The sequence below is a fragment of the Triturus cristatus genome, chromosome 7 (genome assembly GCF_964204655.1).
Source record: "Triturus cristatus chromosome 7, aTriCri1.1, whole genome shotgun sequence".
NCBI classification, from domain to species: domain Eukaryota; kingdom Metazoa; phylum Chordata; class Amphibia; order Caudata; family Salamandridae; genus Triturus; species Triturus cristatus.
Genome location: NC_140590.1, coordinates 567,857,890 through 567,885,609, shown reverse-complemented (window position 1 = coordinate 567,885,609; position 27,720 = coordinate 567,857,890). Strand labels below are relative to the sequence as shown.

Genomic DNA, 27,720 nt, shown 5'->3' with positions numbered 1-27,720 from the left:
TAATGCTCATGGCATGCCTCCCCACCCCATCCATATCTACAAGGCCAAGAAAAGCCACACAGGGTGGCTTTACATGGCCTTGTAGTCATGGCTAAGCCCTGTGCGCCACCGTACGTCACAAAAAGTGATGTTCCAACAGCACATAGGGCTTGTAAATGAGCCCCTCTTTCTCAAAATATATATTTTTTTTTAAACACATACGGACAGTTTCACTTAGCCCTCTCCATCCATGTGTCTGTTGTAGTTCTTTACATCTTGTTTCCGCCCACCTCACTGTACGGTATGGGGCGAATGGACAGCCTAATTCAGCTATGGTTTCCCTTTGTGAGAGTGACAGTATTCTGCCAAAGGAGCTCTGCCTCAGTCGCATTAAAAACACTTCACTGGCTACCTATACATAAACGAATTCGGTTTAAGACCCTGCTGCCAGTCTATAGGACCTTTAAGGACAGGGGCCCGAAATATCTCACTGCCAGATTTAGCCACTACGAGGCCTTGAGAACACTGGGATCTGCAACTGCAAACCTGCTGCTCTTTCAGGCTAAAATCTCGAGGTAGTAAATCCCTCATGGTGACAGGCACCAAGGCTTGGAACCAATTACCAATGCATCTCCGATTTATAAACACGGAAGATGCTTTTAAGAGTGGCGTGTCCAAGCCTCTGACGTACTCTGTCATGCCTTCATTTAAATCTTCCCACTCAGGCTCTGGATAAGGTCCAAATTGCTGCTTAGTATAAGCACGGATGATCTTTTTTTCAGTGGAAGCACACTTTATAAAGACTCCATTCATTAGTTATATTCAAAGCACATTGTTATTATCCGCACCAACAGCAGTGCACTGCCAATGTTTCTTTTATTACACATATTTTGTTTTTTAGCAAGGCTGCTTCCCTAATATTGCTTCTAGGCTACTTGCGAATCATTGTAAACCGGCAACTTAATTATTTTTTACCAAAAATCATTCCAAAATGCCCACCCATATGTGTACATGCGTTTACAGGCATGAACAGTTAATGGTTTTTGCAAGGTACAACAAAACAAAACATGCCTGCACACACACGGCAGCAATTGTTGAATTGTTTTTTTTGGTAAGTACACATAAAGCCATTCTAAAATTTTGTTTGTGCGCAAGGATTGGTGGCCACCTTAGAAAGGAATGGATTTTATATAATGGGATGACAAAATACATTCCAAGATAGCCAGTGTGTCCACACACGAGCCACTATCTCTGAATTTTTAAAATCAAAATATTCACATGCATCTCTACAAATTATCCCTAACACCTGCCTCCCATTCTCACTTCCGCCTGTTCTAACATTCCTAACTACTATCCCCATCCTCCCCAGAATTATTCACATCTCTCCAACCAGCCATTCTCTCATTAGCCCAGCTTATGGGGTAAATTGTTGTCCTGTCACAGGCTCTGTTTTATGTTTCTTGTTTGCTGTTGACCTCCAAGTTTTACTTGCAACCTGACCATCACCTCTCCCTGAAATCAGTCCACTATTCACAGAAACAGCTGTGCCCTAGACCCAAAAGAGCAATTTCCTTCCTTTGTGATGACAACCACTACTAATTCATTTAAAGGAATGAAAATCCCCATCTATATTCTTGATCAGTCTCTCAACCAAGACAACCTTCCCATCACCACCATCATGAACCACAGTTCGCCACATCCTTCTCCCTCAATCAACAGGTTGACACTTCATCCAATTTCCTGTTTGCTCCCAAAAACACCCTTTCTCTAAGCCTACAATCACCACTCTAAGGAGTCTGCTCCTCGACCGCCGTCCACAGTTAAACACTGCGTCGAGATAGCAGATATGATCATGAATCTCAATATCATGATTCTCTTAGGAAGTTAGCTTACTGCTTGCTCCAACAGTGTTTTGGACCCTCTATTCACCCCACTATTTTATTCTCCGTGTTCACCTCGAAGACAGACATAGGGAGAATAGCTGTGATTCACAAAAACACACTGGTGACTGTGTTTTGAGATATCTGCCCCAGTCAGAAGTTGAATATGATTTATCAGCAATTCCTGCATCCTTGTATGATAACCTTGCAAAATTCTGTGAAAAAACAGCAACCTCCGTTGATCTATCTTTTCCATGATGCACAGATCATCTAGTAGATGTCAAGCTAACGAGCAAAGAACAGTGATCTGTGTTGCATTTTGATCTGATCTCAGAAACAGAGCCATCTCCGAGGTCAAAACATCTAATCGCCTTTCTGATGCTATACCTTGCTTTGTTAGCAAAGACAGCTTTTTACCGTCTGATCCACCTTGGTAAACTCCTTTCTAGAGCAAGGCACATTCCCTGATTGTTTAAAAACAGATACAATCTCACTTTTTTAAAAACTTCATTGGGTCCAAGTGATCTGAACAACCTTTATCATATCTCTACCTTTCCCTTCTTAGGAAAGTTGATATAAAGTTGTGTAGCCTACCAACCTTGGTCTCACATTTTTGCTAACAAACAACCACACTCCTTCCAATTTGGCTTCCAACAGCCTTACAGCACAGAGCCCGCCCTCCTGCACATTGTGGACAATGCACTCGGTTTCCTTAAACTCTTGTTTACTTGTGCTCCTTGATCTTTTAGCTGCCTTTGTTACAATGAACCACATTGCCTGATCAAAGTCTTGAGAAAACGAATGGGCATTGAAGGGGTAGATTGTGTCATCTCCTACTTGATGAACTGCTCACAGGTAGAAAAGTCAGCCTCCAACAACGAGTTCTGAAAGGCTTGATCCTCTCACCAATTCTGCACAGCCTACATCTAGAACCACTATGTGAGATTCTCAGTAGTTCTGGGACTCATCACCTATATGTTGGTGAAACTCAAATCTATCTTAAAGTCTTATCCCTGGACTACATTCTCCTTCTCTGCAACACCATTGCTAGAATTCAAATGCGTGGTCTACACATCAACTCAAACTTAACCCTGTCAAAACAGAATTCCCGCTAGTCTCTCCAAAGAACTCCATCGTTCCTGTACACTAGTAGATGGAATCCTTCACAGCCCTGGACTACAAATCGGCACTGTTCAAAATGCTAAGTCTTGGGCTTCATCCCTGATAGCCGCCTTAACCTTCAGAGGCAAATTGCTGCCATAGCGAAGAATGCTAGCCTTCAACTAAGGCTTCTCAGGGGCATTGAAGATTGCCCTTCGCAGATCAGTCCTACATGCGCTGGCTCACGTTGTTATTGACAAGAAATTTGACCTTACGTCTCTCATCCTGCTAAACCTTCAATAGCTCTCCATTGAAGTTAAACCTCAGTTTATTACTCCCTACATCATGCACAAAGCTTCTTCTCATGAATGACTATTCTCCCACCTCCTTCTCTGAAAAGCTGAAGATCTCTGGTACTCAGTGGGGTTCGACAAATGTACAATTGAATCTCTTGGATCCCACCATATTCAAACACAAGCACTGAATGGACTCTGCTATGGAAGTGAAACTAGAATTTAGAACTCCCTTCCCCCAGCCCTCCGCAGGACCCCCTCTCACTCTCCCCCCCTCCCCATTTAGCACCTTGAGACCCTTACGGGTGGGTAGTTGTGCTTAATAAGAAACCTGATTGATTGAACTTTCTTTAAAAAGGCACTCAAAATCCTCCTGTTCGAAAGATACTTTAGTAAAGGTCTTGCTTGCCCTTTTGCACTATAGCCCACCTAGGCCTAGTCCATGTCTGTTCTCTCCATTTTGCCCTTTGCATTTTGCTTTCCCCTGGTTTTATTGTGAAGATTGTCTAAACCTGTTCCTCAGGCTGCAGGCTTATGTGTATGTTTGCGATGATTGTTTGAACTGTTCCTTTTGTCAATTACTAGGATGCCCCGGGGCCATGCTCACGCTATATAAATCTTTACAAATAAAAAAACAAAACTGCCAAACCAAGTAGGTTGCAGCCACTTTGCTTATTTTATACTGTTGCCTTCCTTGCCTTCTATAGCAGTTGTTTACTTTTTGTAATAGGCCATTTTCTTGTGTTCAAAATATTTTATTGAGTTTATAATAAGGCAATAGACCAAGCAAAAAAGAGTACTAATGAAGTACATTAAATTTGCAATATTACATTAAAATAAAAAATAAAAATGGTACCTATACAATGAGAATTGCAGTATAATAGGAACTAAAATTTAAAAATAAAAGGTGGGGGAATCAATAACTATTGGTAACAATTATAACGTAATGGAGCCACATATTAAAATCTAACAAACTGTACTTAATATACATAATAGAACAATTAATATTATAATGCTATATAATTATCAATTGGTTACCAAAACGATTGGTAAGTAGATGTATTATTAACAACACCCAACATAGTCAATCAATCAAACAAATCATGCTGCGACTCCGGCCCCCTTCCGGCTTCCTGAAATAGAGGTGCTTTATGGGGTCTAACAGAGACAGGCAGCTGCAGTGCCAACCCGAAATGCCTATCCTGCACCTGCCACCGCTTACCCATATGCAGCTGGCCCACAGTTACCTAAAGACAGTAGGTCACTTTGTGCCTGCCAAACTACGCATTGGAAGACACTGAACATTCTGACCCTCAGGCTACTTAAAGCTCGCCCTGGCTGATGAAAAAGTGCTGCTTCCTTGAGACAGTAAATTATGCTCAATAAACATAAAATGCATATTGGACATTTTTATGCATACAAAGTAACGATACTCTGTTATATATGAACAGTTTCTTACATTTAACTTTAGTTTTAATGCTTGACTCGTTTGTAGATTCTCGTAATAGTCACCCATTCTTCTTGTGGGGTGAGAAAGGATGGAAAGAGTTGATCTACCCATCTCTCTTACATCACTCAAAACAATGATTGGGCAGTTATGGGAGAACAAGCCCCGACAAAGGGGGGTTGGCATCCTACCAATATCACAACGGGGTTTGGATTCAGGAATGCCTATGGCGGCCACCTAAAATGCCTAGAGAATCAATTTGCCCCATCCTCCAATAACCGCTAGATTGTGGCATGTGTACAGTATGTGAATCTATTAAAAAATTGAAGTTGCAAAATAACAGTTTTATTTTATTTTTATGTTAATTATTATTTTCCTCCCTCTCCCTGAACCTTATATATTTTTACTGTGTGGTTCCCTCTGTTTGAGCCCTGCTATGTTCCTCTCTCCTAGGACCAGGTATATGTTCATGGTGTGTTCCTCTCTCCTTCAGGCCCTGCTCTTTCTCTTCACAGTAGGCTTCCTGGTACCAGACCTGCTAGCTATTTGCCGCGACTCTGGCGGTGGCTGGTGGCAGGGACGCTTCTGGGTGCAGCTGCTCCTGGTGCTGCTGAGTGTGGGCGTGAGCGCCACTCACTTTGTCTGTACCTGGCTCACAGGTGTGAAGCTGGAACACTACAGAAACAACCGCCAGACCTTCCTCAGCCTCTATGAGGTGGCACTACTGGCGAAGACCGAGGCATGCCTTTCAGCACTTCTACTGCTTACCACCATATTAAAGGTAAGGCTATGGGACTGAATGAGTGTATATACCGATGCCGCACTGATGATCGGGGCTGCGTAGACTTGATGGTGATCAATAACCATATCCCATCTGTCTGCCTATCTATCATTGTATTTGTAAGGCGCTCACTACCCCAGCGGGGTTCATAGGCACCAGTCAACAAAATTCCTAGAAGAGGCATGTTTTGAAAGCCTCCGGGAGGGTGGCATAGCTAGGTACCTGCTGAAAGTGAATAGGAAGAGGGTTCCGTAGAAAAGGACCCAATACGGAGGACGCTTACCCACCTTTAGATTTTAGCGTGACTCGATGGACTATGAACAAGTCCTGGTTTAGCTGATGAGTTGATGAAAAAGCGTACAAGCTAAAATGCAGTTGGAGTGGTAGGGGATGGCTTGGTTGTTTTTAAACTTAAAGATCCATCATGTCAACTTGAAAGTAATTCCATCTTTGACTGGAAGCAAATAAAGGGACGTTCAGCTGAACAGACATGATCTCTCTTGTGGAGACGAACAATTGATTGAATACCAGTATTCTGTAACCAGTGGAGCCTCCCAATCTGCATGGCAGGAATATACTTGCATGGAGGCGGTTGCAGTAGTTCGGTGTGGTGTTTATTGCAGCTCTACATCTCAGGCTTTATGTTACAGAGGCAGAAGTGGGAGGAGGGTTATGAGTTTGGTGAGATGATGAAAACAACTATTCTGCTTCCAGATGTGTTAGTCGGCTCACACTGAGCTAGTCTGGGTGCATAGGATCATGCCAGTGTCAAATGGCTAGCCTGGTATTTTCATATTAATGGCAGATGCTTGGAATAGGAAGCAATATTAGATTAGCTCTGCCTTTGGGCCCAAACGGAATTATCCCAGTTTTGTCATTATTAAGTTTGAGAATTATATGCGCCGTCCATGTTTCAACCTTCCCTAGTATAGCCTGGAGGTCTGTGATGAGGGGGTGGGGTAGGAGGGTCGGTATTACTACTGGAGAACTTAATGCACAGCTGAGTATCTTCAGGATATGACTTCACCTTCACCAGTGAGATGGAGAACAAGGAAAATAGGGGGCACGGTAAGTGTTCACGATATTGGTGGACCCCACAGGGCTGGAGAACTGCTTGAGAAACAAAGGAGCCAAAGGCCACTCCTGTGAGACCTGGAGGAAAGAAAAGACGCAAACCAGTTAATGGTAAGTTTGTACACAGGCACTACAAAGATGAGTCTTTTAAGGACTTCAGAAATCCAACTTCGCAAGCTGGCAGCCTAGTCTAACAGCGGTCTTGGGATGCTTTACCCAAGAGTGTGTAGCGGGCCGCACTCATGTTTCAGTTGTTTGCATTCAGCCCAGCAGTTAGCCAGTTTCTTGGCCTTGAGGGCAATGATAGACCTTGGTGGATGATGAGTCTGCTGCCTGGAATGAAAAGTTTTGGTGTAAACTTCCAGAAGATGCACTTAATGAAGGGAACAGAGAGCACGGAACAAAGGTACAGAGGGGAACGACATGAATTCAAGTGATCACCGCTCTCTGCCAACTTAAAGGTTTCACTTTTGTGAGACACAGTTGGTCCCGGTGGTTTGACTAGTACAATCACCGAACGGAGGTGCAGATTGAAGGTAATTATTAAATATTCTGACCAAATTAATGGAGTTACTTTGGCGATGCAAATGGCAAGGGTTTTGGAAAAGGTGGCATTCAATGAGTGGCTTTTAGGAAGTGTGGAGCCCTGAATATTCTGAATAAAGCCAATAACGGACACAGCAAGAGTCTAGTTCATCTGAAATCTAGAAGGCTATAACGTTTTTTTTTTACATCAATGTTCTTTGGAACTTTAGTTGAAATGCATAGGGCTTGATTTATGTTTTGTACAGTTCAAACTGGAAATTTGTGAGTTCTGCTGAAATATTACATTAAACTTAACTCTAAACCATCCAAAAGCAGGCCGACTAACATCTGTGGAGGAATTATCCCCAGAACAGGGTTTAAAGAATCCAGTGTCCTCACAGGCTTGATGGGTGACTTACAAATACCATGTTTTCGTGCCCAATGATTCCCCAAAACTTCAATGAATCCATTCTCGAAGTACTTGTCACTAAAATGTGTCTATCCACCAAGGCTGATGCTACAATGACAATTTACATTTACTCATGGAAAAGCATTAAAAAAAACTGATTGCACATAAACCAGGTCAAAATTAGTAAACACAAATCCAATAACCTCCAGTGCATACTTGTTTTTTCTAAATCATTGCAGGGATTCTGTTAGGAATGCGATTAGACATAGCAACATTTTTCAACAAATATCAATGCTGTGGTGCTCTCCCGATAAAATAGTTACGATTAGTATCTTACTCCATGATTTGGCACAAATGCTTTTAATTTTTAGACAATTGTGGTCATCATGCATCATGTCTGCTATTGTTCCTTCTTCATTCCTAGCATATAGTTAGTGTCCATCCTTCTCCTAAGCTGATTTAATTCCTCTTTATTACTATCATCGCTCTGTTTTTTCTTTCATTGTAGATTGTCCGACAAATGAGGTTTATTAGACGCTGGTCAGTATTTGGGAAGACCCTTCATCTGGCCTTTGTGGAACTACTGACAACCATCTCTGTGCTGGTCCTCCTCCTGCTCATCTATGCCCAGTGTGGCTACCTAGTGAGTAACCAGGGAAGCAGTGGATGTACCAGTGCATGGGGAAGAAGTGTTGGATATAGTGAAAAAAACAACAGGTAGCAGTTATGACTCAAGTCTGAGAACCTGCGTATGGAGAGATTCCAAAGGAGTAAATTAGGAAAGGCATTGCAAGGGGAAGCTACACTGAAGCCAACTCGAAATATAGCTTCAATGCTAACTTCAGGAGGCAGGGTGGCCTTATGGTGCGGTGGGATCTAGAAGGGAAATGGACACTGGAACAGAATGCGTGGTAAAAAACTTCTGTGGGTCCTACTGTTCTAGGTGAACACCAGAATACATCTGGCCCTATACTGAGCTTTTGATGAATAACAATGTCCGACAGGAAAGGGGGAGACACAAAAGCTAGATTAAGTTGGGTGGGAGCATTAATCAATAGGTGGAAAATTGTTTAATATGACTTAGCTAAAGATGGGAATCCAGCAACTCCCTTTCAGGTAGTTAGAAGGGTAACCGGCACATCTTAATTTATTATTTAAGATTGGTTTTAATCTTGTGTTCTTCAGATGGGTGTTCTGCAATTGGAAGGTTATGAATAACTGCTGCTTTTTGTGTACCCTCAGCTGTTTTCTGGCACAACCCACGAGTTCAGGACGTTCCGCATGGCCTTCTTCACTCTGCTCACAGTTCTTCACGGAAGAATAAGTCTGCAGCCCTTATGCAAGTCGTCTCCTGTCCTTGGTTGGGCCTTCCTCCTCAGCTATTTGATCTGCATCCTTGGAATTGGCTGCCGGCTGCTGTATGCAGTCATGTTCCGAGGGTACCGCAGTGCGCATGCTGACTTATCCCAACCTACCGTCGAACCACAGGACTATGAAATGATAGAGTTCTGCCTGAAGAGGTTCAAGCTCTGGCTGGGATTCAGCAAAACAAAAGAGGTGAGATGGGAGAGGATCTCTGTTGAAGGGAATTAACAATCTTTGAAAGAATTGTTCCAGCTCTGAGGTAGAGGGTCTGATGGTAACAAATAGTGACAGTGGCTGAGGAGGAGGCAGTAGGGATTGAGAGGGGGCAACAATGAGGCAGGGGGCCTGAACTCATGGCGAGAGGCCAGTGCTAATGAAGGGTTGCTGGTGCCGAAAGAAAGGGTCCAGTCTTGAGAAAGAGCGGTCATTTATGAGGGAGAAGAACCAACACTGAAGAAGAAGGGCCAGCACTGATGTAGAGGCAGAGTCATTGGGGGGAAGCGCCTGGGCTGCTGCTGTGAGGAAGTCAGATCTGGCTGGGTTCCTGACAGAGGCAGGACTACATGATAGGCAGAGGGGATAGAATCAAATCGAAGTGTTTGTCTTCGGTGATGCAGGAAGTTGGTGCTGTAGGATGAGGAGCTCGAGCACAATAACTGAGACCAGAGACACTTGTAAGAGGTTTTTAGCCACTGTCCCACTGTTGAAGTGATGTCTCAAGAGGGAATGGACAGCATGTGTCATTGTAAAAAAGAGGGAAACGCAAGTATTTAGGAAAATAAAATTCCGATTAACTACGCCTTTTTTCTGCCAATTTCAAATATTTCATGACGTGTAATAGGGATTTTCCTTGCTTATCAAACATGTTTTTTTGTTTTGATTTCTCTGTCTTTTGCTTCATGCAGCGCTTGTTTTGTGTTTTACAGTGTCACAATTTAGTTTAGACGCTGTGGCGTTTGTTCAGTTTTCATTTTTATTTCACTTTGTAACTCGATTTTCATCCTCATCCTCTTTTGCTGTTTCTTTTACTCGTCTTTGTAAACATTCATGCGTACAAATGAAAGGAGAGAGCTCCAATAGTTGGAGTCTTCATTAATTCTTGTTTCTTATGTGCTCTAAGGGTACAGGGCTCAGAAAATCTGACAAGTGTCTGTCGGATCTAAATCTTTGCAGTAGCTCCCTAAAAAAGCCTTGTTACATTTTAGACTTGCTTGTCTGACATTTTGGTGCCATTTTCAACACTTTCATATGCCTAAGAACAGAGTCTCCAGATACTGCAAAGCGTGGTTGCTGCAGCTTTCGGGCAATAGGCAACTTTAACTTCTTTCCTTTGGCATGCCCTTGATACCATGGAGACTCTTGTGGCATTGGGCTTGCTCTTGCATGCTGTTTTACTGTGAGTTGTAATGTGATGTAGTATCCTGAGAAGTAATGAAAAGCGGCAGGAGACTTTTACCTATGCAGGCATTAGTACTTTGTGAATCAGGAACATTAATTGATGGATCTGCACCTACCATGATGCCTTGGGATGACAGGAAATATATGTCCAGTGTGCGAATCACAGCTAGGAATTAATTAAAAGGTAGTTAAGTCTCGTAGAGTGAGGGTTTTTTGATTCCATTGCTGGGACTTTGAAGGTAGTTGTAGATGACTGGCTGTGTTAGGTTAGGCTGCTAACTCTGAATAAAGAGGAGACAGGGGCAGATAACCACCTCTAGGTTGAAGGAGCTCATCTATGTGGAACTGCAGTGGCCATTAGAGTTAATTGTGGAGGGAATCAAGTATACATTCTGTGATGTCTAGGTCACTGACAGCCCTTCCCCCTTTTTGATAAACCCCATTCCATTATCCACCTCTCTGCACTAGTCTTTGTCAGAGATCTTGAGCGACCAAAAGTTGAGATCCTTGTTTGTTGAACTTTGGGTTTGGAGTCTGTTACTTTAAATAGATGGCGTCTGTTTTTGGTGCATTTAGAGGTTGACCGTACAAGATTGTGATCACAGAGTCTCTTGCAGGGATTATCTCACAGACGTCCACAATCCTTTACTGTAGTGTCCTTGTTTACATTTCCATCTGTAATAACCTGGGATTAATGACAAAACCGTAAGATAAATACCAAGAAGAGCAAAGGTGTAATATCTAGTGTCAAGCCTCTCGGAAAAACAAGTGCCTGCGTGCACTTGCCCACACTGTCAGGTATGGCTGTGCACTAGCTTCAGAGGAAAGCATCTGGTAAGTAACAACCAGATCTATCTGACCAGCGCTACACTGCTTGCGGCCAAAGAGAGGGTTGCTAAATTGTAGAAGGCTATTGCACATAACTTCTGTTAGTCACGACGGTAGCAGTGCTAAGAGAAAGCTTTGAGCACACGGAAATCCTGTCATACTACTTCCATCTAGTGTTGGTCTTTGACACTAGCAGGTTGTTTATCTTTGAAGAAGTCTTTTGAGTCACAAAATGTTCCATGGCTCTTCCCTTAGCGGGCAATGAGCATGAGCACTGGCTCCATGTTAGACTGTTTTTTTCCATCATTGTGTTCGGACATGCACAGAGAGTGCTCAGAATTAATTGTGTCCTGAACTAGTTTTCTGGGCCCTCGCGGTTAGTTTCTGATATCAAAGCCTCAGGATAACCAGTCCTCTCCTCGATGCCCTTTCATCATGACTCCTTCTCACATACATCCTAAGGCACTGAAGACCAACACTGGACGCCACGAGACTCCATGTACCTGTCACGGACCACATATTCTTCTTGTTCCTTAACACTGGAGAATGCAGCCTGGAAGGGGTCGATGGAAAGGATGTTCTTCCAACATTACCCCTAACTGCAATTCTAAATATCTGCGGTCGAACCATCAGGAGGTCTGCAGCTTGTGGCTTTTTACCGACCACAAGAACACCTCCTATGACTCCTGCCTCACCTTCCATTTAAACCAAATCCTAAGGTATCGAATTAAAATGTGCTTGGCTCATCGCAAGATGTACCAACAGGCATTGTCCGAGACTCCAGACATCTTCGCGAAGGAAGATCTCTTCACGCACTGTGGAGAGCAAAGAGATTGGCTATCAGGAATCCCTGCAGTGCAGGCAACTTCCACTCTTGTTGGCCTCCGGATCCCAGGATAAGAGGTCCTCATCAGACAAAGGCTTCAGGATGAGCTCAACACAAGGTAGAAGCATCTCTCTATTCAACCCATCTTTGGGAACATTTGGATGAAGCTACCTCTGCTCACGCCATCAGAGATGAATTCATAAGAGGAAATTTGCATTTGAGGGTGAACTTTCTTTAAAGCCTTCTTTCCCCATCAGGTTCTAAAGAGATAAGGGCGCAAGTCCTCTTACTTCGCCTTTGTCGACACCACTTTCACCACCACCATGATTAAGCACACCACCCTCTCTGCCTCAACCAGTCACCTGAAGGGTTCCCTGCACTTTCTGCGACCCTGGTGGTCCATATGGTCTCTTTGCTCTTATGACCAGCCTTTGGATCCTGTACCCTCTGATGATTTCAGGGTCATTCTCCTGGTGACCGATTTGGACCACTATGCAGTAAAAGTATCCCATCAGATGATACTGCGGCCTAACACAAAGTCATCCAATGGGCCACAGTGTTCATTAAGACTGATAAGCGCTTCATCCAGGAGGAGGATGTCTTTCCCAGAAGACGATCTAAAAGTCTGAACGGACGGTGCAATTCCTGCCCATGCTCAAGGGCTTGCTAAAATCTGCCCCCAATAATTTTAAAGAGCTTGTTAAGGCAAGGGTAGTCATGCTTAGGTTCTAACAAAGTACAAATTCTCACCAGCGACCCGGTTTACGTCACAACCCAGATTCCCCCTTACTCCCTAATGGTTCATACTGCCCACAAACGAGCTTCTGCCTAGCCAATGCCTGATAAACAGACCAAGCATAGTGACGCGGCAGGCAAGAGAGTAGTTGACTTGTCAGTCATGCATTGGTATATAACCAACTCTGCTAGTCACTTCTCCAGATATGACAGGACCTAGTGGGAAGAGATGCAGGACCTTGTCACACATCTCCCAAAGGAGTATAGCAAGAATGGGGAGGAAATGGAGAAGCCAAGTTCATAGCCAATGCCAGCATTAGCTGTGCACTCGAAGCCACATACACAGCCTTCAGAGACATTAATATTAGTATCCTTGTTCGACTAGAAGCATCTCTTTAGCCCTGAGGCTGACAATAAGCTCAAAAAGATTACAAATGGCAAGGAGAACAGAAGTTATGGGTGCCACACAAACTTCTTGACTCGGTCTCCTTTTAGAGACAACTAAACCCACCTTGTCCTGCCATCCACACTGTTACCAAAGACAGCAGCAGGCTTCCATCAGTAGGCATCAGTAGGCAGGTAGGACTACACCAGGGTACTTTTAGGATTAATAAAAGAGGCAAGAGCAGAGATGGTTCCAGCAAAGGAGCCTCAACCTCAAAGCAGTGACGTGCCCGCCCCCTCCACCCTGATCGTATGTCACCTGTAGAGAGCAGACTACACAATTTCCTCTCTTGTTGGGAAAAAAACACATAAGTAAGACATCAACAATTTAGAGAGTGGCCCCTTTTTATAAAGACACTGGGGAAATGGTTCTGCCAAACCAATACAAACGTTTTCCCCTGGAATTATTGTTAAAATCCAAACGTTTGTTATGTGGGTGCTAAATTATCAACACAAGAACAGATATAACTTCAGTGTCAAAATATAACTAATTATGCTCCAACCACAATATTTAGAATCTCATAAATATTTAATAAAATACAGAAAATACTAGTGACATTTGAGAACATAGTTTATAATCCTTTGGACCAGATACATCATCAAAAACAATTGGTTAAAAAATTACACAGAAAATAACTGTATATCAAAATTAATACAAAAAACTTTGTGTTGACGCAGAGTTTCGTTGGCTTCTTGACCTTAATTCCATCTTTTTCAGGACCAATCACAGAATTAAAACTAGCAGAAAACATAAAATATATATCTACATAAAAACAGTTGTTAAACAGATTATCAAAACATATACGGTTAGGCATACAATGTTCTTACAATAATTCTTCTATACAAACCACATATTGAAACAAAAAGACATGATTATCCACATGGTGTATATTTATACATATTAAGCATCAGTAGACATGATTGGTTTGCATATTATTCTTTACCATGTCATATTTCATACACATTTAATTAAGATGCTTAAGGTATATTGTCGTCTTGGGTATCAAATTAAAAGATCCTAAGGGGCATCCTTAATTTCCTTCCTTTAAAATCCTGTCTATTGATGCTTGGTAGGTATAACTATACACCATCAAATCTGCTACCAAGGAGCCACCATTTCGATACAACTTTAGTATGTTGATTATATATAGTTAATTTCTGTGTTATTTTTCGACCAAATGTTTTTCAGGATGCATCTGATCCATTGGATGATAAACTATATTAATAAATGTCACCAGTATTTATGTGTATTTTATTAAATTCTAAATATTGTGTTTGGAGCACAATTGATTATTTTTTTACATCAAAGTTATTTCTGTTGTTCTTGTGTTAATAATTAAGCATCCACATGGCTTATAGATTTTAACAATAAATCCAGGGGGGAAAAAGTTTGTATCGGAAATCACATCAGGCAAGTGGGTATTAGAAATGGTTTGCCACAGCTGCTGTCTAGAACTTCTCACAACCTGTCCCAAGGTTCCACCCCACAGACATGCCCTCAGCAGAGAGCATCTTCACCTTCTCAAAGAAGAGGTCCAAGCGCTACTTCAGAAAGGCTCAATAGAAAGAGTGCCGCCACACCAACAAGGGAGGGGTGCTTACTCCCTCTACTTTCTCACTCTCAGAAAGGCTTGCTCCCTCAGGCCCACCTTAGACCCCAGGTGTCTCAAAAATACATCCTGTTGGAACATTCTATTTGACTACTCTAAACAATGCCATCCCTTCACTTCGACAAGGCAATTACATGATGACCCTCTATCTCAAGAACTCCTACTTTTACATACCCATCCACCCTGCACACTGCTGGAACCTTCATTTTGTGGCAAGTGGACATCACTACCAATTCCAAGTGTCCTTTGATTTTGCACTGTTGCCAAAATTTCATTTTTCATGGCTTGCCACCCGTGAAAACCAACAATTTTTAGAAATGACACTCCCCTTCTTAAATGAAACGGCAAGCTGCATTTCACAAAGATTGCTTACCCTTTCCAAATAAATTTAAAATAGATATTCGTAGCATGTGCTGGCCGTAGACACATATACTTAGCATACTCATGCGATCTAGTGTGGACTTGGACGTTTGCAACTTGTTTTTCTTCGAAGACGTTCTTCTAGTCATGAGGTATAGTAACTCCTCTCTTCTATAATCTGTGTTGAGTATGTTCATCGGTTCCTTTGTTAAATAGTTTTTTCCCGCCATCGGGTTTGGACGTCGATCTTGGAGCTCTGTGACCGAAGCTTGGTTCCTAACCTCAAGGCCCTTCCGGTGCCCTGCTCTTTTCCAACCATTGACAGGAACTCGACAATCACTATCCCATCTGGTGTCACTTCAAATTTCCGATCCGCCCTATCAGGCTTGGGCCCCGTTTTCATGCATCATTGTACTTTTAGACACCAACTCCAACGACGACAAACTCCATAAACTCAACGACGACAAGGGATGGAAAAGACACCCTTTAGCTTCTGTCCTTAGTGTCATGCAAAGTATTTCAGGCAGGACCATCACAAGGTAAATAATCGGTTTGTACCCGGAACATGACAAAGTGTCATGCGAGGCGTGTCTGGCTTTTCACACAAAGAAGACGCTTCAGCATCAAAGAGAACGTTGTTGGGCCCACTTCACCATGCAGACACAGCAAACCAAAGATACGCCTGATATTTTCGGAGAGCAGTTGGCAGAGCCGGAACAAGAAATTCAGGACACGGAGGCACAGGTGGTGTTGATGGACATCCAAATACTGCTAGCTAGCAGTGGTGAGAGATCCGACAACAACCCTGATCCTGAGCTCATGACTACACCAGCGAAAGGCTCCTGTATCCTGGCAAAAACAGCTGAGGTGGCTTCAGCAACCCACTGCCTCAGGCCTTGGTGGTCTCCAAAAACAGGCTCAGGAGCAGACCCAAGTCCCTCCACCTTTAAAACACTTAAAAGCGTCAAAATGTTAAAAGCCCTGAAAGACTCCTCGGTGGGGTACTAAAAAAAAAAAAAAGACTCAGTACCTTTGAAGCATCACAAGGCATTTGAAGTATCACAAGGCATTGAAGTCGAAACACCCTAAGATGCGCATGGAACCAAAACACTCGCCAAAATCATCATCAGGTAAAAAAATCGTGTGGTTGTCGAAAATATCTTCAATGTCGAAAAACACAAAGACCAGGTTGGAGACAAAACAACAGAAAGTTCAACCAATTCTTAATAGACTTCAAGATAAATTGGACACTGGACAAAAAACTTTGTTTATTCATCCAGAAATTTGGAAAGTAGGGGCAAAGCCACCCCCAGCTATATCTGACACACTTCCACAGAGGAAGAAAACATTTGAAGAGGAAATGATGGGGCTAGATCTACCCAAGGCTCCCAAAAAGAAAATAAAGGAAAAAGGTAAGGGGCATTAGCCCTATTCCTTTTCCTCCTACTTCTCCTTCTCCACCTCCTTTTAATTTCCTTCTCCTCCACCTACATTTCCAATAATACAACCACTGGCAATAAAACCAGTACATATGCAGTGACCAGAGCACCTACCTTCAGAACAGCCACATACATCACCTGCACAGTCATCAATGGGTGACATTGATACAGGGCCTCAGGATTTAGCATGTGGCATACCATATTTTCCAGATTGATCACCAATGGGATGAAAATGATAGAGATCCAGTGGATGATAACGATATGGGCCTCTATCCCTCAAAACCCTAACCACCTGATGATCCCACATCATATCATGAAGTAACCAGCAGGCCAGCATACTACCATAAAGTGGATCTTTACACCTTAGAGGAGGATATTTTAGTGGAGGCACTAAATAGTTCACACACAGCACCGCAATCCCTTCACATGTGAAAAGGCATGCTTAAATCCACACAGGAAATCTTGAAACAGGCAGTGAAGTCCAGAGTCATTACTCCTAGGGTGGACAAAAATACAAAGTATGTCCATCAGACTCATCGTATATCAGATGACAAGCTCCCCCTCTCTCATTATTGTACACAATGCTAGAAAAGGGGTTAACTTCGAGGGCACTGGAGATGCCCCGCCCACAGTTAAGGAAACAAAATATGAGATGTAGCAGGGAATCATGTTGCTGCACAGCAGCTAATCACCTATGTATCACCAACTCTGTGTGATTACTTTCTTGTTATAACCGCGGCCAATGGGATGAGATGCAGGAGCTACTGCAACATCTCCCAGAACAATATCGACGAAAGGGGACTCAATATGTAGAGAAAGGTCATATCAAATGCCACTACACAATGCACACTGGATTCTGCTGATACCAGTGCAAGGAAAATAAACACTAGTATCCTCATTAGGTGTCATGCATGGCTTAGGGTCTCTGGCTTTATACCCGATATGCAACAACATCTTTTAAACCTATCCTTTGATGGCCAAAATCTATGTGGACCACAAGTGGATGACATGCTAGAAAAACTAGAAAAAGATACAGATACAGCTAAAGCTATAGGTGTCCTGGAAACCTTCCAACATAGAAGTTCCTTTCAGAGGGGGCAGTATAGAGGGCAGCACGACCTGGTACATCAATGGATTCTGGTAATGCACAAAAACAACAAGGCTCCTATCAGGCACAAGACTCCAGAGGAACCAACTATGGGTCACACTGTAAAGAAGAGGTTGTGATTCCACCTCAAAATTCACCACACCTACTAAACAGTGACCTCCTACGCCTTCCCCTCAGCAAATAACAGCAGTAGGGGGGAAAGCTACAACAGTACCACCAACAATGGAGATAAATCACCACAGAACAGCGAGTTCTATCCCTCATCAAAAAGGAGTATTGCCCCTGCCAGCCAGTAGCTCTGCCGCACGAGTATGCCTGTCTATGGAAGACACTCCGCATGAGTACGCCTGTCTATGGAAGACACTCCCCCCAGGCCCCATGCCACCAGATACAGCCCATGAACCCGTGATGTAAACTAGGCTATTGTCCAACCCCCCCCCCGCACCACAGCTCAAGGTTACTAGAACAACAACGCACGCTACCATGGAGGACCTACTGAACCCTCCCGTCTGCACTCACTCCCCCCATCATCCTTCTCTACTGATCCCGCATTAATACCCCAGTTTAGCACCCAGATGTTTAGTTCTAGATACAACTCCGGTACCTAACCACCACCAGAGAGGGACTGAGAACACGGCCACACACTAGCACAGTAAGTTCATCATACTCATGGTGACAGAGAATAGACTAAACCCCGTCATTTCATCTCAGCAGGCTAGGAAAACCCAGCACACCCCAACCTCACATCATCACCCATGCACTATGTAGGAACTACATTGACTCGTTAACATAACTGCAAGAGACTGCAGCTATAAATATACATCGGACTAGCCTATAATACCTTTGTATGCCCAAGTATGTATCTCAAGATTAAAGCCATTGCCGATGTTTAACTGTATCGAACATGTTAACAAATCAATAAAGAAATTAAAACAAAAAAAAACAGAGGAGTATTGCCTAGAGCTCACAAATATATTATCCACAATACCACCACAGACAAAAAAAGTCACCAGAACAGCTTACACTCCAAGAGGAGATTCAAGCTCTCCTTCAAAAAGGAGCTATAGAAACAGTTCCAAAGTAACACCAGGGACACAAAGTATACTCACCATACTTCCTCATTCCCAGTGGGAACAGTTACATCTCTTCAGAACACTTTCACGTGGTCACACTACAAGATGTGATACCATTGTTACAGAAAGGAGATTTCATGACAGCTTTAGACCTCAAAGATGCTTATTCCAATACATCCAGCACACCCTCGCTATCTCTGTTTTCAAATCAACGCACAGCACTACCAGTTCAAGGTGTTACCATTCGGCGTAACTACAGCTCCAAGAGTATTCTCCAAATGCCTCGCAGTGGTAGCAGCTCATCTCAAAGAAAGGGGGCATACATGTTTTCCCCTATCGAGACAACTGGCTCATCAAATGTCCTACCAAACACCAATGTGTGCAGGACACACAACAGGAAATCAACCTTCTACACTAATTAGGATATACATGCAACATAGCAAAGTCCCACCTCCAACCTTTGCATATACAACCATTCCTAGGCACAACATTAAACTCACAGCCAAAGTCTATCCCAGTCCTGAAAGGGTACAAAAGTTCCAGCTAGCATAACCTCTGTTTCAACCACAGTGTCAAGTCAAAGTAAAAACAGTCATGCGCTTTCTAGGACTGATGGCATAATGCAGATAAACAGTACCAAACGCTTGACTACAAATGCAACCCCTTCAACACACTTTCCCCCCCCCCCCCCCAGAGTTTTATATAGCGCGAACTTGACCCGAAGGTATCGGGTATCAGAGCGCTTTACATGAGCACCAGTTCTGTTACACAAGGACACATTCATTTTTATTTGGCATGGGGAGATTAAGTGATTTGCCCAGAATCACAGGATGTTGAGTGTCATTGCCGAGACTCGAACCCGGTTACCCAGATTTGAGATCGCCCGCCCTAGCCCATTAGGCCACATCCTCTCCTCTCTCTTCAATCACAATGATCTTAGGCGGAGGGCCATCTACAAGATCTAGGGCCAGATGTACGACACTTACAATTTGCAACTTGCAAAGTGCGTTGTTTTGCAACTCGCAAAATACAATGTACAACAGTGTTTCAGACACTGTTTGCGATTCCCAATGGAGTAGAAAATTGCATGCCTCATTAATATTCATGAGGCAGTTGCAATTTGCGACCTCATTGGGAATGGCTAGTACTCCCAGGGATGGTGGTCTGCTGGGGTCAGCAGACCACCATGTCTGTGACTGCTTTTTAAATAAAGCAGTTTTTTTAAAAATGCAGCCCGTTTCCCTTAAAGGAAAACAGGATGAATTTAAAAAAGATAAATTAAACGTTTGTTTTATTTTTTAAGAGCAGGCAGTGGTCCCTGGGACACCTGCCTGCTCTTAAAAAATATTTTCGCATCCGTTCACAAAGGAGAAGGGATCCCCTGGGGACCCTGTCCTGTTTGCGATTGGCTTACCATCTACTTGAAGTAGGTAGTAAACTGCCAGTGTTTTGCGACCACAATTGCGGTCGCAAAACAATCATACATTGAAGTGCAAGTCGCTATTAGGAAGGGACGCCTCTGTACGCCCCTTCCTAATAGCGAGTTGCAAACACTATTTTGCAAGTCGGTAATATGTTACGGACTCGCAAAATAGGGTTTGTACATGGGGCAGACGACTTTTGTCAGCGCAAATGGGCCGATTAACCGTTTGTGACTGCAAAAAACGGTCGTACATCTGGCCCCTAGTGTTGGTAGGGCCAGGGACCCATCTCTCTTTGAAGTGGTGGAACAGAAACAATCTGTTGCAGAGTCTGCCCTTCAAAGCCCCAATTCAGCAGGTCACCAATATCACAGCTGCATCCCTTCAGGGTTGGGGAGCACATATGCAGAACCTCACGTACATTGTCTATGGTCAGCATTTCATAAATGATTCCACATCAGTCATCTAGAGTTTCTAGCAATTCAACTAGCTCTAAAAGCTTTTCACAATCACCTTCCCAATGAAGTAGTCCTAGTATGTACGGACAACATGACTGCAATGCATTACGATCAAATACAAGGGGGGGGACACACTCATTGCAGCTCTCTCTCCTAACAGAGTGCATGTGGCATTGGGACATACATCACAAAATCCACCTCCTAGTAGAATACCTACCAGGGGTGGACAGCGACATGCTCAGCAGAACATATCAACAGAAGCACAAGTGGGAAATAGACATAACACTTCTACACTTGTATTTCAAATAGTGGGGAGCCCCGGAGATGGACCTATTTGCGACACAACACAGCACAAAATGCCAAAACATTCCCTCCAGGTTTCCTCACCCCGAATCCAAAGGCAATGCCCCATGGATCAACTGATCAAGGAAATTTGCTTACTCTTTTCCCCCTTTCCCACACATTCCATACTTGGTGCAAAAGCTAATGCAAACATCCCTCACAGTAATCCCAATAGCCCCAACATGGACACGACTAGAATTGTTCACAACCCTACTACATCGATCAGTAGTGCCACACGAGAACTTACCTCTCTGGCCACTTCTTCTAACTCAGGACCAGGGAGGGTAATGCACCAAACTCCCACAATCTAGCAATCTGGCTTCTGAGATCTTAGAATTTGGACACCTTAATCTACCACACGAATGCATGGATATTCTCAAACAAGCACGTAGACAATTACATGAGCATGTTATGCAGCAAAATGGAAAAGATTTGTGCATTAGAGTTTAAATAAACAAACTCAACCTCTAGCACCAACAGTGCAAGACCTAATTGGTTATATTGCTTATAAATCAATCAGATTACATTTTGCGGCTTTAGCTGCTTACATGCAAAACATACAACATACGCCACTTTTTAAAGTTCCAGTGATTAAAGCATTTATGTAAGGACTAAAAAGAGTCATTCCATCTTCCACCCCAGCAGCACCAGTCTGTAACCTTAATATTGTTCTCAGTAGATTCATGGAACCACACTTTGAGCCGCTTCATTCCTATGACCTTAAATTCCTCACATGGAAGGTGGCCTTCTTAGTAGCTATCACTACTCTCAGAAGAATAAGTGAAATCCAAGCCCTTACATTGGAAGAGCTGTTCTTCCAAATATTTCCAACAAAATTGGTACTTCATACTTACCCTAAATACCTACCAAAAGTCGTATCAGCTTTCCATGCAAACCAAACAATAAAGCTACTTGTTTTCTTCCCTGAACCAGATTCAATAGCAGAAAGAGCTCTACACACATTAGATGTTACAAGAGTATTACTGTATTACAAAGTACTACATCTTTTTCGCAAAACACAACAACTCTTTGTTGCATTTGAAAAGCCACAGCAGAGTTCTCCAATAGCCAAAGCAAGAATAGCCAGATGGATATATATATATTTTTTTAAAGAGGTTTATTGAGTTTTGATACAAACAGTCATGAGACGCAATACTACAAAGTGGCAATAGCAGTGACACACTGCAATGAAGAGTGTTACAATAAAGTACCAAAAAGACAGCAAATAGGTTATTTCCAGTGGCAGAGCATATACACTCCACACCTCCCCATCCAACTATAAACAATCCCTTCCACTGCAGCTCCAATGTGGTGTAAACATATACAAGACAGCCGTTATGTGCCGTAACCAGTATGTCGGTACAGGGTGGGCGCTGATTAACTATATAACATTGGTCGATCCAGTTGACTCCTGTGAGTCTCCTGCTGCAGCCGCTATGCCCTCCTTCCTGATTGCCAGGTAAGTTTTGTACAGTTCCCAAACATTTTTAGGTTTGCTACGTGGCGGAAGAAGTTCACTAAAGTTTTCCGTCTGTGTGCAACAGTATAGCATATCTAGTGACCATTGGGCCAATCGCCACCCTACGTTTGGCTAATAACAATCCCATGTCAATCAGCCGGCGTACTCTCTTAGATATCTGTTTAGACAATCCCAGCAGGGCAGGTTCCGGTGTGAGGGTTAGTTCAGCCACCCGACTCAGTTCCTTAAAAACCCAAATCCCAAAAGTTGGATACCCCGGGACAAGACCAGGCCAAGTGGAGGAAGTCAGCCGTCAGTGCGTTACATAGCTCACAGGTAGGATCATCCCGTAAGACATATCTATGTAGTCTCTCTGGGTGGTAATAGACCCTGTTGAGATACTTAAAATGAATCAGTCTGTGTCTACCGTTTATTGAGATGCGTTTGGTTCTAGTGCAGCAGTAAGTCCACATGGCGTAGTCTATGTCTCTATTCAAGTCTCGTTGCCAAGCCAGTCAGACTTTAGTGTAGTGATTTTCCCTGTAGGACTTGGATTCCTTGTATATCTTGGATACTATTCTAAAAGGGGATTTCGCCGTTATGACGTAGGACAGAGCTGGTAGCTCAGGAGGTTCTAGCATATCTTCTCCTAAAATGGTCAGTAGCGCGTGTCATATTCTGTGGAATTGAAATTGTGTGAGCATGGTAGGTGTAACATTCTCCGTCCCAAAGTCTCCCCAAGTTCTTGTGATGCGGTCTTTAAATAAATCACCAATGGTCTGCACACTCAGCGAATTGAGTGCTCACGTAAGCCCTTTATCCCTACACAGGGGCAGCCAGCGATACCAATAAAGCAAAGCGTAGGGGGAATAAAGAACGGCTCCCGCCTGTAGCCGTAATTGATAGTGCCACGCGTGTGTTGTCGCATTAAGTGAATCTAAAATCCCCGTCCTTCGGTCAGCCTCCATGAACATCAACGCCGGTAGTGGCGTCGGTGCCGCCACAACGGATTCTATACGAAGGTGCGGGATGTCCTGAGAACCGTGCATCCAGATATAAGCGTGCGCGCTCCGCGCTGCTCTATAGTATAAATCAAAGTCGGGCGCGCCCAGCCCACCCATGTAGAACGGTAGAGTAAGGACTTGCCATTTGACTCGCGCTTGCTTTCCCGCCCAAGCTAACTTAACCATCAGCTTTGTGAGCCGGCTAAAAAATTAGCAGGGAAGGACTATGGGGATATTCGAGAAAAGAAACAAAAAACGTGGTAATACCACCATTTTCATAATGGAAATTCTGCCCAACAAGGACAGGGGTAGTTTGATCCAACCGTCAACTTCATCCTCTAATTTGCTGATAGCCACCCCGTAGTTTTCTCTGAACCCAACTTCTGAGTCAGTGTGCACCCTTATACCCACATATTTCACCGCTTCCGTCAACCACTGCAACGGGTAGTCCGGCTCAAACTGTGTTGTGGCCGGCATTAGAAGAAAAAAAAAAAAGAGGGAATATGATAGACTTCGGCCAATTAACTCGCAGTCCAGATATCGCGCCGAAATGTACTACTTCGCACAATACCGGGGAGAGGTTACACTTTAGGTTTCTAACATATAAGAGTGTGTCGTCTGCATAGGTGGAGACCATTAGTTCATAGCCCGGGAACTGAACACCCTTGTGCCTATGGTATTCTCTTAGCACGCAGGCTAGGGACTCCGCCACCAATGCGTATAAGATTGGTGACAGAGGGCAACCCTGTCTCGTAGCTCTAGAAATATGTCCCATCCTAGTTAGAACCAGTCTTATAAAGGGCCATTCAACGGTGTCAAAAGCCTTTTCCATGCATTACTGTGCGTAAATTTTAGGTCACATTTCTGCCCGGCACAAACCCCGCTTGCTCCGGGGCAACCAGGGTCGGAATCAAAAGAACCAATTGGTTAGCCAGGATCTATGCAAATATTTTCGTGTCCATATTGAGCAGTGAGAGTGGGTGGTAAGAAGCACATTCCTCCGTGGGCTTATCCGGTTTCAGGATAGCGACAATAATTGCTTCCCTCATTGAGGGAAGCATAGTTCCCGTAACACACATCGTCAAATAGCGTAGCTAGGTGGGGCACCAGTAGATCCAGGAACGCTTTATAAAAGGCGACTGTGAGGCCATCCCCTCTGGGCCCACTGTTCGCTTTCATAGTAGATAGGGCTAAGAGGATTTCCTCCCTCTCAATGGGTCTCATAAGAAACTCACGATGTCCGTTAGTGAGCCATGGTAGTTTTATATGTGTTAGGTAATCTAAAATTTCCTCCTCCGTACTCCCACAACCGGTGGCATATAGGTCAGAATAGTATTGGCGGAACCTACCCGCTATATCCGCCTCTTCAGTAAGGGTAAAACCCTCCGACGTTCTTATCTCTGCCACTACAGATTTTTCCCTCCGCTTATTGAGTATGTGCACCAATACCGCCCCAGGCCTGTCACTCTCTCCGTATGCCCGCGCCGTGGCATACTTACTGAGGTGCTTTATTTCCGCATTGGCCGCCTCATGATAATCCTCCAGCAAGACTTTAAATTCCTGCGGGAGTGTATCAGTGGCTCCAGTCTGTTGGCGTGCTTCTAGGGATTTTAGTTGCAGCTCCAGGTCATTAAGTCGCTTTCGGATTGCCCTGAGAACGCCAGAGTGCTTAGTCATGGTAACCCCGCAAATGTAGACCTTGAACGTCTCCCAGACTATCTGAAAGCTGTCAACCGACCCTACGTTAGCTTCAAAAAAACGTTTCTATTGCTTCAGCCAGTTCTTCCTTAAAGACCGTATCAAGCAAAGAGTATGGTGGAAACCTCCACGTAAAAGGAGGGATAGCTTTACTCGGGGTTTCCAGTACTAGCAGTATCGGGGAGTGATCCGAAAGGGTCCGGGGTAGTACCTTGCAGGAACGGGCTTTCTCAGTCAACTGCCTGGCAGCCAGCCAATAATCTATTTGGGTGTGCAGGTCATGATATGCTGAGTAGTGTGTAAAACCCCCTTAGTCCGGATACATCTGGCACCACACGTCACACAGATCAAACCTGACCGTAATATGTCTATCCGGCCCCTCTGACCTGTCCAGTTGCAGGTTTCTGACTAAGTTGAAGTCTCCACCCCAAAGTTGCAGTCCCTCTCGCGCAAGTCTACCGCGTCCGACTCAGGGCTGTCAAAATTTGGGCCATAGATGTTGACTATGAGGAGGTCCATTCCTTTTCCTCTGCATCTAGTGACAATAAATCTACCGTCTCTGTCTGTGTCCAACGGCATTAGTGTCAGGGCTGATCTAGGGTTCACCCAAGTAAGTACCCCTCGAGCATGTGTGGTGAATCCAGCTGCATGTGTGTTACCCTGTAAACCCCTACTGCGCAGCATAGGACTGTCGAGAGGGAGATAGGCCTCTTGTAGCAGTGCAATATCTATCTCGTGTCTGGTTAAGTATGCCAGGACTTTTCGGAGCTTTCTGTGGTCATTAAGACCTCTAACATTCCAAGTGAGTGTACGGAGGGTGTCAATATTAACTTCTCTGCTGGACCTATCCGGCTCTGCCATGGGGCGTGTCGTGTCTGTTTCGCCAGGACGATCTGTGGTACAAGTAGGATATGTGCACTTCGTGTGTGATAATGGATATAACAAAAAGAATGTAAAACTGTCCGAGTCTCATGTTCCACCCAACTCCCACCCCCCATCCAAACCAGGCCATCCCTAACTTGCCTTGGCGATGTTCACCCATATTCTCTCCCTGCGTCTTCAATGTGATCAGGAATTCAAATCTGCATAACCTTAACTCAGGATCCCCTCGTCCCTTCCCAAAACAAAACCCAAGTAGTGCGAGGCACCCGTGGGCGGACGTTGCTCGCCTAGTAGGGCTATGTGTCCCTATTAGCCGTAACTCTAATTCCTCCCGCCAACCTACCACTGTAGTGCGTCTGTTTTGTATAACGTATCCTCCACATCAATCAATTAACCTGCGTGAACATAGGTAGCATGCATAGCACACCCAACAGAGTAAGCCACATTGCCATTATCGCAGTAACACAGTACAACCTGCAGTTTGAATAGTCCTTTTAAAATAAGTGCTGTAAATCTTGGTTGGACAGTGTTTCATCTGCTGGGGACTGTCAGAGTCCAAGTGTCCTGTAACTGGGCATCGAGCAAGTGCACAATCAGTCTTGTTCATCTAGTTGACCTCCAACCGCTCCCTCCAAGGTGCTGTGCTCTGGGCTATGACGCTCCTCCTTGGCCCACTCCTTCATGGCCTTCTGCAACGCCTTTGGATCAGTGAAAATACGTGGAAAGCATAGCATAGTCTATGTGTTGGTCTCTCAGCTGGCGTTTCTGCACCCGCGCAGTGAAATCCGGGTATAAAGAGATGTTAGCCCCCTCATACTGTAGTGTTTGTTTGTCTCTGGCTACTGACAGTGCCGAGTCCCTGTCCCGATAGTTCAGCAGCCTCTCGATTATCGGTCGTGGGGGGGGGGGGCACCAGGTATGGGGCGAGGGCCCAGAGTCTGGTGAGCTCTTTCCACCACAAACATGGGGGAAAACGTACCCAGGAGGGTGACCTGGAGTTTCTCGACAAAGTTCTCCATGTTGCCCGTCTGGGTTGATACCGGCAGGCCTGTGATCCTAAGGTTATTGCGCCGGGAACGCGCTTCTAAGTCCTCCACCTTATCTTGCAGCACCCGAAGGACTCTCCCCATCTGCTTGTGGTCAGTGTCCATTGCCGTCTGCGCTTCCTCCACCTCAGCAACTCTGCGTTCCGTCATGTCTAGCCTTTCGGCATGCTTGTCCAGTCTCTCAGACATTCTGTCCATCCAGTACGATAGTGAGTCAATTTTTGTGCCTAGTACTGAAAGGCTGTTCTGTAAGCCTTTTTCCATTGCTGCTAGCATGGTTCGGATATCGACGTCAGTCTCTTCCTGCGTTTGATCTGGCACATTTTCACTGTCATCTGCTGCGTTCTCCCGCACCTTCGTCTTCCTGTGGTCAAACGTAAATTTAGGTTGTGTTTTGTCGACTCTTATTCAACATTATGCTCAGATCGTTGCGACGGTAGCCCGCCTATCCCTGATGTAGCTCTGCTCCAGCGGGCACACCTTCTGTTGACTTAGTTTCTATTTCCGGCTATAGCCTCCGATCGTTACGTTAACCACCACAGTACGAATTCGTCTTCACCACACTGGATTGTCGCACTCTTGAGGGCCCACAGTGGACTCCCACGTAAGCTCTAGCAGCTTGGACTCCCGGTAATCTCTGGTTACCAGCCCAGTCTGAATGAATAGTTGAGTCTGGCTTCAACTGGGAATACCAAAGTGTGCCGCTAGCTAGTGTGCCGCTCCTGCGTATCCCCA

The 27,720-nt window shown here is 44.3% G+C and overlaps 1 protein-coding gene across 1 annotated transcript in view; it reads left to right on the top strand.

Moving 5' to 3' along the window:
• LOC146810138 (polycystin-1-like) overlaps positions 1-27,720 on the top strand; it is a 545,091-nt gene that overhangs the window by 502,462 nt on the left and 14,909 nt on the right. Inside the window, exons 44-46 of the mRNA XM_085617085.1 lie at positions 5,194-5,481; positions 7,998-8,132; positions 8,732-9,046. Coding sequence (XP_085473211.1) covers positions 5,194-5,481; positions 7,998-8,132; positions 8,732-9,046 — 738 coding nt within the window. The remainder of the gene's footprint in view (positions 1-5,193; positions 5,482-7,997; positions 8,133-8,731; positions 9,047-27,720) is intronic.